This window comes from Penicillium chrysogenum (assembly GCF_028827035.1).
Source record: "Penicillium chrysogenum strain IBT 35668 chromosome Unknown utg000004l_segment0_segment0, whole genome shotgun sequence".
NCBI lineage: Eukaryota > Fungi > Ascomycota > Eurotiomycetes > Eurotiales > Aspergillaceae > Penicillium > Penicillium chrysogenum.
Genome location: NW_026622752.1, coordinates 4,566,759 through 4,577,637, shown reverse-complemented (window position 1 = coordinate 4,577,637; position 10,879 = coordinate 4,566,759). Strand labels below are relative to the sequence as shown.

The 10,879-nt window shown below is 47.9% G+C and overlaps 4 protein-coding genes across 4 annotated transcripts; 1 reads left to right on the top strand and 3 right to left on the bottom strand.

The window, feature by feature from the left end:
- Window positions 1-1,460: 1,460 nt before the first annotated feature.
- On the top strand, window positions 1,461-3,440 carry N7489_007689 (alkyl/aryl-sulfatase; the record flags this gene model as incomplete). Its single annotated transcript, XM_056713439.1, has 1 exon — window positions 1,461-3,440. The coding sequence occupies one exon, from the start codon at window positions 1,461-1,463 to the stop codon at window positions 3,438-3,440; it is 1,980 nt and encodes a 659-aa protein (XP_056567154.1).
- Window positions 3,441-3,997: 557 nt separating this feature from the next.
- On the bottom strand, window positions 3,998-5,548 carry N7489_007688 (arylsulfotransferase family protein; the record flags this gene model as incomplete). The annotated part of the gene is made up of 1 exon (XM_056713438.1): window positions 3,998-5,548. One exon carries the CDS (start codon window positions 5,546-5,548, stop codon window positions 3,998-4,000), a length of 1,551 nt encoding a protein of 516 aa, XP_056567153.1.
- Window positions 5,549-8,470: 2,922 nt separating this feature from the next.
- Window positions 8,471-8,695, bottom strand: N7489_007687 (uncharacterized protein; the record flags this gene model as incomplete). Its single annotated transcript, XM_056713437.1, has 1 exon — window positions 8,471-8,695. The coding sequence occupies one exon, from the start codon at window positions 8,693-8,695 to the stop codon at window positions 8,471-8,473; it is 225 nt and encodes a 74-aa protein (XP_056567152.1).
- A 397-nt stretch (window positions 8,696-9,092) lies between these two features.
- Window positions 9,093-9,747, bottom strand: N7489_007686 (uncharacterized protein; the record flags this gene model as incomplete). Its single annotated transcript, XM_056713436.1, has 3 exons — window positions 9,093-9,236; window positions 9,492-9,696; window positions 9,743-9,747. 3 exons carry the CDS (start codon window positions 9,745-9,747, stop codon window positions 9,093-9,095), a joined length of 354 nt encoding a protein of 117 aa, XP_056567151.1.
- Window positions 9,748-10,879: the final 1,132 nt, after the last annotated feature.

Here is a 10,879-nt window from a genome sequence, read left to right as displayed (position 1 = left end):
TGAGATATATGGCAGTTGATTCGACTGGTCTATGAGGAGTAATACAAATTAAACAAAGGCATCTCATCTATGAAAGAATAGCAAGGGGCTCAGTATGCATCTATGGAGGATAGGATCATCCAACCTTTTCTGTAATGACTTGGGCAGCGATTTGGGGCGGTGGTCATTCTGATATTAGTCAAATGAGTCGGGATATTGATTATAGTTATACGGATTTGCTATAGTGCTTGGCCGTATCATCAGATTCTTATGGTCTAATTTCCGTGCAAAATAGTTGGTTTGATGGTCATACCATTCCTGTACTAGATTGGCCTGCGAATTTATCGGAACTTAACCCTGTTGAAGGGGCTTGGGCTAAGCTAGAAACGATGATTTATCGCCTCGATCCGAATTCGGAACTTCTAACGGTAGGCCTGAAGAATAAAAGTCTCATTCTAGCGATATTAGCGAGCGAACGAGGGCGGGATTAGGACACGAGCATTTTGAAGCCTTGATTTGCAGTTGCCGAGGCGGATTCAAGCAGTAATTGACACAGAGTGGTATAATATTGAGACATTGAAGTTGGTGTCATTCAATTTTCATACCTTTATTCGTATGACTTGGTACTATTTTCGAAGTGTGGTGCCTAAAAGTCTGGGAGATATTCTCTAATTGTCGAGGTTATATGCTATCCACGAGTTATGGTGGGCTGAAGTAGTGAATGACTTGGGTCTGAAGGGGGTTCTCTCGCTCGGCTTCTGGGCCGAGGCTGGGCTCGGTCCGGCCCCTCTGCGATTTCCTACTAGCTATGGGAGTTGCCGAGCTTCGGTAACTCGTACCCTATATAGTGATTTATCGAGTACCTGTCTACCGAGGGTCGATGTGTGGGTGAAACAAACCATGACTGGATAGTGAGAATTTGTAAACGTGTGCTCCAATGAACCAGAATCTTTCCGGCCCCATTCCAACACTGAGGGAATCTCGTCTACCCCTAAGTAGCCCGAAAGCAAACTACTGTAATCCTTTCTGAACGGAGTTGTGAACCAACGACAGGCTACCGAATGCGTCGGGTAAGTATTGCTATCCAGTATAACAGTAGAATGGACTAAGGATATTATTGTGAATACTCTCAATAAACTGGATTGGAAAATCAGCGTCAACATGTATAGCCACGCTTACTCCCTGTATCCATCGCGCGGGCCAGATGCTAGGCATATCCATAGGAAAGGTCATGGCCGGTCGATATTGTCGACGGAACGATGAGGAGATGATGGCTAGATGCGTGATTTGATTGATAGCCAGCTTGGCATTACGAAGCTTCGGCGAGCAGGTCTACCGAGATGTTCGGCCAAATGTCTGGTGGTGCGTTCAACGAGTATCTATATATATGCCACTGTAACCCGTCATTCCATTGTGACAGAAACATCACTACTTCCTCATTGTCATTTTCTTCACGCAAACTCGACAAGTCGTCCTTCACTATGACGCAGACGAATTACTCATGGCTCCTCATCTTGTTGCTTTTCTTCTTCGCGCAAGCGGTCAAACCCGACAAAGCGGCCCTTAATATAGAGCATCCTAAGCCTGCAAGCCAATTCATCATTGATCAGCGGGAGCGAATCCAACAGAGTCTGCCCTTCAACGATACGCGAGATTTCGTCAATGCGAAGAGGGGCTTCCAGGGCCGCCTCAAACCCAACATCATCAAGAATGACAAAGATGAGGTTGTGTGGAACAATGACGCCTATAAGTTCCTGGAGGAAGACGCACCAGACACGGTTAATCCGAGTCTGTGGCGCCAGTCGCGGCTTACCCACCTGGATGGACTCTACCTGGTCACACAAGGTATCTACCAGGTACGAGGGCTTGACCTCTCACATACGACATTTATAGAGGGCGATGAAGGTGTTGTTATCATTGACCCTCTCACTTCGGAGGAAACCGGTGCTGCTGCGCTCGCCCTCTACCAGGAGCATCGTGGAACTGAAAGGGACATTAAGGCAATCATCTATACGCACCCTCATGTTGACCATTTTGGTGGCGTTAAAGGCTTTGTCACGGATGAGGATATCGAGAAAAAAGACATCAAGGTCCTTGCACCTCAGGGTTTTCTCGAGCATGCTGTCTCGGAAAACGTCTTTGCGGGTACTGCCATGAGCCGACGTTCCGCGTACATGTTCGGTGCTGCTCTCAGCCGGGGACCTGAAGGTCAGATTGGTGCCGGACTCGGACAGAGTGTCCCGACTGGAACCATCACTCTCATCGTGCCTAATGACGAAATCAGCTATACCGGCGAGAATAGAACCATTGACGGCATTGATATGGTGTTCCAGATGGCACCGAATACTGAGGCCCCTGCCGAGATGCTCATCTACTTTCCCAAACTCAAAGCATTATGTGCTGCTGAGGACGCCACTCACACATTCCACAATATTCTGACGTTGCGTGGAGCCGAGGTCCGCGACCCGAATAGCTGGGCTAAGCACTTGACTGAGACTATTGACATGTTTGGCGGTCAAACCGAAGTTGTCTTTGCATCCCACCACTGGCCTACCTGGGGAGTTGAGGAAGTTGTTGAGTTTCTCACTTCCCAGCGCGACCTGTACGCTTATGTTCATGGCCAGACACTTCGCCTTCTGAACAAAGGATACAATGGTCCTGAGATTGCTGAGATGATGACCCTACCTCCTGCACTTGATAAAACGTGGAGTGCTCGAGGCTACTATGGCTCGATAAGTCATAATGTCAAGGCTATATACCAGCGCTACATGGGTTGGTTTGATGGAAACCCAGCCCATCTTTGGGAGCACACACCTGTTGAGAGGGCCAAGCGCTACGTCCAACTCGCGGGCGGGATGGGACAAACGATTCAAAACGGGCGCGAGGCATTCGAAGCCGGCGACCTCCGGTGGGCAGCTGAGGTTTTGAACCATGCTGTCTTTTCCGAACCCCAGAACTCAGAGGCTCGAGCTCTACTAGCCGACGTCTACGAGCAGTTAGGATATGGTGCAGAGAACGGGCCCTGGAGGAACTTCTTCATATCTGGAACGACAGAGCTGCGTAATGGAAGTTTTGGAACGCCTACGCAGTCAGCATCGGCTGAACTAGTGTCGCAGCTCACGCCTGAGATGCTTTTCAATGCTCTTGCAGCTCAGATTAACGGTCCGGAGGCTTGGGATAAGAAAATGACCATCGAAGTTATTGTCCCCGACGCGGAAGTTATCTACACTCTGTGGTTGTCGAACGGTGCGCTCATTTATAGCACGGCTTCGCAGTCTAGAAACGTCGATGTGGCCTTGACAGGGACTGCTAAGCAGCTTACTGTGCTCGCGGTGTACGGACCCGACCCTGAAGCTCTGGAGAAGGCAGGTGTCAAGATTGACGGTGACAAGACTGCACTTGACACTTTTTCATCTTTACTCGACAAGGGCGACCCGAACTTCAACATTGTTACACCATAGAAGAATGCTGGCATAGAAGCTTGATCAAAGAGGCAATCGATCTGTTCATTTGCGGAATTTGTATCTAGTTAGCCTAATGTTCATATTTTGTCAGCATAGATTGGATAAAATACATCCGCAATGCGGCAGTCATTAAGCTAACGAGTGTGGTTCTTCTGTACTGCTGAGAATCCAAAAGAACACTACCACAACTAAGCGCCTTCTTCTCCCACCCCTTTTCCTTCGTTCAAAAAGGTCAGTAAAACTGATGTCGTTTTGAAGTATTCAGTCTCGAACATAAGTAATTCCCCGCGCCCCAGGCAGTTATTTGGCTAAAGCAACAAAGTGGTGGAGAGCAGTTTGCGTACCGGAGATGGTAGAAGAGCATGGCGCCGTAGCCAAGTGTTCAATTGCCAGCATGTCACCCGCATGTCACCATAGGGATAACTTGGAAGAAATGATTGTCCTCAGATGTATCCCCCAGGGTATTGTTAATTATTCAGAATTGGTTCGCAAAGCAAAATCATATCCTATTTAGCTAAAAGATAATTTGCAGTACATGTTCGATCAACATGACCTCAATAATACAGGCTGGACCGGTACTCTTTGGTTTTAACTACCGGCGAAGAAACGAGGTATTGTCCGTGAGCGTCATATGCTTTGGCCGACACATGAGCTGGCGTTTCCCCCGTTCGGAACGTCGTTTCGAATCCATTTCTTTTCGCTTGGCCGAGTAGGGGCCTCTCCCCATTCTTCTGCTCGTAGAACTTCCAGATAGCGGTCTCCGTATCCCCATTCCAACTGATATAGATAGAGGTCCCATTTGACTCTTTGAAGGCAGCCAGTGCTGGCTCTTCGTAGGGAATGGCATGCCATTCAAACTTGAATGCACGGTAATTCTCTGAGCCGGGAGAAAGTCTTCCCGAGTCAAGCTTTGTGAAGAATATAGTTGATCCATCTGGCTTGTGCTCAGATATGGCGCCCTCATAACCCCAGTTGATAAAAGCATTTCCGTTCGGCAAAAGTTGAAGATTTCCTTGAGACCTCACTGACAGATCGCCCGGCGCCCGAAACATGGCAATCAACTTGGCGCTTCGCTTTTTCGTGTCAAGCTCCACGACTTTCCCAGCGCTGTAATCACGGGTTCTCAGATCGGGGCCCCCAGCAAGGTTCTCATGCGCGGAGTTGTCAAAGAAAGAAATGATCTCTTTGGATCCTTTTGTTTCATGGTGTAGGTATTTTTGATGCATCCTGGTGTCGTGTTGCCAGCAGAAGTCGACGCCTTCACCAAGCGAGAAGTCGGACTGCTTCCCTCCTAGTTGCCAGATGATATCGCCGGTGTTACCATCTATCTTGAAGATTGTGCACATACTTCGGGCGGATAACAAGTAGGTGTTGGTCTTCGGGTCGACATCGAAGGCGTTCATGTAAAAGTAATGCCAGACTTGACTTGAATTTACTCCCAGTCCCGCGTTCCCACTCTGCAATGTCAAGTTGGTCCCAGCTGGGTCGACATGGTCAAGCGAACTCCATTCCCACAAGACCTTGTTTGTATCAATATCGACCTTTTGGATCTTGTTATCGAGAATCCATTGCTGATCCTCTGAAGTCGCTCCGTAATTGGTTAGATCGTGAATTTCAGGATCATAAACAGTGAAGAGAGCAGAGCGATCATTGAAAAATAGAAACTCATGGTGGTCGGCCAATTTATGTCCTCCGCCTTTGATCTGCTTGAGCAGTCGGTATTTGTTGTCGAGGATCGTGGTGTGACCATGCCCATGCCCCATTGGTGAGTTGTGTGAACCTTCGAAAATACTCAACACTTGCTGTCCTCTATAGGTATGCACCTGGAAGTTCTCACTTCTGGGACTAACGTATCCGAATCCGGTCCACACCATCTCCCCTTTATCAGTATAGATATAGGGGCCGCTTTGAGCGGGTCCATGGCCGGTACCGTCTGCATAGGTGCTTTCGGGGGTAAAGAAGATAAGCCCATCCGCAGTCTCGTTTGTGGCTGGGATCGTAATGTTCAAGACCGGGACAGCGAGATCAGGTCTCGACCTGTAGGCCAAATTTGCACCCACACAGCCAGTGAAGTAGAGTATCGCGAGATGAGAAAATCGCGTCATTGCGAATTACTGTTTGAGTGTATAACAAAAAGCTTGTGTAGGTAAAACAGCGCTAAAGATGAGAACGCTTCAATTCTTTTATATAGAATATCGATCTTTAGCATCGTGTTCGGACATCTCCGTGACCCGTGTGGGTATTAGTTTGCGAAATGCGAAGCAATATTGTGAGCGGGTGATCTTCCCTGTGTTTGTTAGTCGCAACCGAGATAACCTCCGCCGTAGCTCCGGAGCTACGGCAGTGCAGATTGTTAGCATGGCAGAAGGGGGGAGGAAGGGTATATTCTAGGGAAAACGTCACTTTTAAACAGAAAAGGAAGGCCCAGGCGTGGAGAACTCAACATCCAAGCATCTTTCATCTTCCCCCTCCCCTTCTTCTGTCAGCAACCGGCGGCCTGCGGTGCTGATTTTACTTAGTCCGCCAAAACATCCAAAGCGGATTTACGTCCGCAGCCATACGTACTACGCTCCCAATCGCCGGTTATAGTTCTTTTTCCTGGAAACCACTGTCCTTCTGTAAGGGTCTCATGTAGCGACTTCCAGTAGTTAAGTAGTTGTACCAGCTCAGTTAGTTGTTCGTTACCGATTGTTTCGTACGGCATCCCAGAAAACCTTCCATTTGCTAAGACTCTTCTCCGTAAACCAGCGCCCACTATGGTCAAATGCGAAAACTAACAAAGGTATTTGATCGGGGGTTTTTCAGGGAAGTCACACTGGTCCGGAATGCTCAGGGGCTTGCCGATGTGGACGGCAGGCTTAAGCATAATATTTGTTCGAATGAAAATCCCCCAACAATCTGTGAACGGTACGGTCTCAGAGACACTTGAAAGAAAGAAAGAAAGAAAGAAAGAAAGAAACACCAACGCATCGTGTAGGAGCGGGTCTCTGCAGTAGCTTTCATTGGACCTAGAGGGTCTGGGGAAGACAATATGTGATTGGTTCACTTCTACTGACCAAATGGCCCTCACTCTTGAAATGAGCTAGCTGAAAGTAACCTGTCGTCCACGTCCTTTCGTGTTATTACTTCCAGGACACTCGCTACATTCTGCGACGCTGTTTCGTTCCCAAAAGAACCTGTGTTGTGTATGGATACCTGGGCTCTAAGTATCAACCCTTCGTTTGTAACTAACTGACTAGTCTAACTAGTTAACTATATAATTTGTATGGGATCTCGCTCTCTCTCTTCCCAATACGACTCTCTTCTCTCTGCTTCCTTGGTCCCCACATAGCGTAGAGACCAACAGGTTATGACCCCTTGGTTCCAAACTTTCATCTACAATTACCCGTGCAGACAGGGTCGCGGGCTAGGAGTGCAGATTAGTGTTGACATGCATAGGATGTCTTTGTCTCTTTGTGTGCAGACTGAGCCTTTTGTTAGTTTGTCATTCTCTTTGTTCGTGGAGGCCTCATACACAGCCTCCTTTCCATACATTCATTATCACCTATCTTCTTCCCAATTTTCCGATGCTTGTATTCACTAGTGTATCTCCAGTATCGTAGCCCCACGAGGGTGGACCCACACTGTCCTCGACCGGATCAGATCAACGAAGCAGAGTTTTCATCGGGGGATTTTCAACCTATAACAACATTTTCCAAATCTACATACTACCTTTTTGGTGAGACTACAGGTTGTAGGCTCAGGAAGCAGATGGAGAGAGTTGTATTGAGAAGGGAGGGAAGCGAGCTTCCAGTACAACTATCTAGGTAGCTACCAGAGGGTGAGGACCTAGACCCACATGTGGGGTCTCTACCACAACACACCCCCGTAGGGCCCAACCCGAAAGCAAAGTAGAAACCATGACCCCATTCCGGCTGTCATAGTAAAAACTGCTTATTTTTATCAGTTTTTAATCCTTTTCCAATGTAGGTTTGTCAATGTATGTAAACCTCAATGCATCATGATCTCTCTCATCTTTTCAAACCGTTCTCGTCCAAGTGGCTTCGTCAGCGCGTCCGCGATGCTGTCCTCCCTTGGAAGTAGCATAAGAGAGACAATACCAGATCTCACAGCATGTCGGACGAAATGATATCTCGCGTCCAGCCATTTGGTCGCTTTGGCATAGTTGTCCTTCTTCATAATAGTGAAGGCATTATCGCTGTCCGTGAAGATCGTGATGGGAAGATCTCCTTCCTGGCGGATACCCATTTGCACCATAACTTTATGAAGCCACATTGCCTCGCGGACTGCTCCATCCAACGCAACGTATTCGGCCGAGGTGCTGCTTCTCGCAACGATCTCTTCTTTGCGTGACGCCCAGCTGATCGGTAATCCGGCGTAGAAAAAGATGTATGCCTCATATCCGTTTTGCTTTGTATATATAAGTATAGCTAACATCCATGGATGGAGTCTGACAATGAGGGAGACACCAACCCTCACCCTCTCGATGCGACAGCTAAACCATTGACCCCCACTCCAAAAGCCAATCCGATCCCATCACTGAACAATCCAATTCGCTTCGCTAACGTCAACGTCGACGATGACAGCGATAGAGATGACGACGAAAAGAAACCCTCTCACCGAGGACATGGTCTGCCTGAGATCGCGATGATGAAGTTGCAGAAGGCCAGGACGCTTGAGCACAATGACACAGACCCCAGCGGAGGAATGCAGGCTTTGCTTTACCAGCTTATCCCGTATGCTTTGGAATGGTCGCTGGATAGCGACATACCTCGTCTCCGAAATCGCACCCTTCTTTTAAGAGGTGGAAGTACTGGTCTCGCCTTATCGCCAGTTGGGATGTACAATCAGATCGACGTGATTCTGCAGGATTGCATTGTTGCGTCATCGTCATAAGCTTGTTGTACATCGGAGTCTTTGACAAATTGCGGAGCCGGAACCTATCTCGACGAAGACGAGATTCTTAACCCTTGGCGGCTTTGATGATTTCTCTAACTTGGTTGTGGATGAATGTTGGAACCTCCAGGCTATCGCTTGCGCTGGGGTTGGTTTCGACCAGACAGGTAGTAATACAGGCCGGTGGCTACTATCATAGCTTCTTTGGCATTTAGGATGCGCGATATCTCCTGATCCATCTTCTTTCGCTCTCGAGATCGGCGATGTGCGCTCAGTGAGCGCTCCGTGAGCTCTTTGAGTTGACCGTCGTCGTTAAGCGACAGGATGGAAGAAGCTGCGGCAATCTCGAAGATCATGTATAAAAGGGAAACAACCTTGACTTTTTTCTTGTGCCATTTTTTCCTTCGGATAATGCACTGGATGGTTCATTAGTGACACTCCAGTACGCTTCGAGGGTTTATTATACCTGGCTGTTCACTCGAGGATGGATGAAGGCCCACTCGAAACTATGTAGCAACGCCATGCACGGATTCATCATCCATCTTTGCGTCGATGTTTCCTTGTATGATGGATCATTCCTATATATGCCAGTATATCCATTCATGGATGTGAAGTGTAACTCGGGTCCATTTACCCATGTATGCTAGGCAATAGAACATGCCGTCAGGTAGGTTGCAGGCTTCTTCGCCCCGAATATCACTAGGTCCATGTCATAGTTGCCAGGTGCCCCAAATCAGAGCGAGGATTCACCACCTATAGGCCGTAAGCACCGATATAGCGGCGAATTGAGTGGTGGAGTACGCGGTATAGGCGATCGGTATACGGGGCACGTAGACTAAGAAAGTCTCCAGATGCAGCAGCAGTTCCGAGAGAGCCTCCTACTGCCGCTTCCTCACCCTAGAACAGGTTTGTCTAGGTAAGGAGCGAGAGTAACTCGTATCGGTGTCCTTCTGCCCCCGCTAGAATTTGGTCGCCCTTAATACCCCGGTTAGACCACGCCAGGAGCTAGTCTGTTTGTCCTTGATGTGACATGGGCGTCTGATACTGCGTCAGAACTGAAAATGCATGGAGTCAACGGCTGTATACGCGGATCGTGTCCTAGGGCGGCATGGTTAGTGAATATATGTACACTAGAATATACCGTATTCTTACATGAGTGGCGCCTTGAGTATCCATGTGCCATACCCGCCGGTGCTCAGTGACCGCAACGAAAAGATCGCGGATCAGTCCATGCAGAAGGACGCCCGCTGAGTGAAGCAGGTCGGGCTCGATAGGCAGGCCGGGACTGTCCCAAAATAGGACCATATAATGGATATGGGCGAGGGGCTCAAGGCATATACGCACATCCACCAGGAATCTATTATGTTAGTAGGTCAACCTAGTGTGATATAGTTAACACTTACCCCATTGAATCCGAGGCACTTTATGTCATCCTTCACAGTGGCGATTCATGCTGTTGGTAGGGTGGACAGATCCAGTGGAGTTACACGCCGTGCCGCATTTCATCATTGCAAGTGTGGCCAACACGTCGACATCAATTTAAGATAACAGAGTTTCACTCGGAGGTGACCGGCTTGATGCAAGGTAATGATATAATCTGCTAGAAGCATCCTGTTTTAGTTAGCATATGTAGACATAAAACAGTATGAATAAATGGGATATACCGAGATACGGGGGTAGCGAGTTCATCCTCGATGCGGCGGGCTGGTTTGAGGGGAAGTATCTTTAATATTGTCGATGGCTTTAGGTCCGTGACTGCCTTCATCGGCAGTTTAGCGGCTCATTTTTTAACCTTAGGCTTGTAGCTTAGATGAAGTCTGTGATTGCTCTTGTTTCATCGACGGGTTTCCCCAGGAATCTTCGCCAAAGCGGGCTATCGTCATATAGAGGGAGCGGGACATTTCCTCTAGCGAGGAAATCCTCTATAACCGTAGGTAGCGTAGAAGATTTAAGAGGTTGCAAGGGCATAACTTATGGGTGGAAGATGGAAGATGGAAGACATATGAAAAGGGAAAAGAAGAAGAATAAGTGAGGGAAGTGAAAGAAGAAGTATTGATGGTTTCCATACTTTATCAAGCATCGTGAGGGGAAACATAATGATAGCACTTTTCGCACTTTCCCCTTTGCCCAAGATTTCCTTGTCCATTTTCTTTCATTTCCTACTTACGTCTTCTATACGGACTCCTATTTAACCTCTGCAAGCATCATCTGCACGCACAATCGATGCTCGTTTTCTTTTACTGTCCAGAGGGAGAGTAGCTTCCACTTCCTTTGCACGCACCGTCCCTAGGTACTTTTCAAGGGTTCATGTAATTCAACTGCACCACGGAGTATTCTAGAGGATATCTTAGTGAACTATAGAGGGAAGAAACTACCTGTGTGGGTCTATGACTACATAGTCTGGGAGCAAATAGACAGGGGCCACATAGCCTCTAAGTGACCCCGACGTCTTTTCTTTATCATCCGTGAGCCTATGTACATATCCTTAGAGGTTTCTGCCTTTAGTAGATAATGAACCTCACCGAAATTTTGTGGCTATC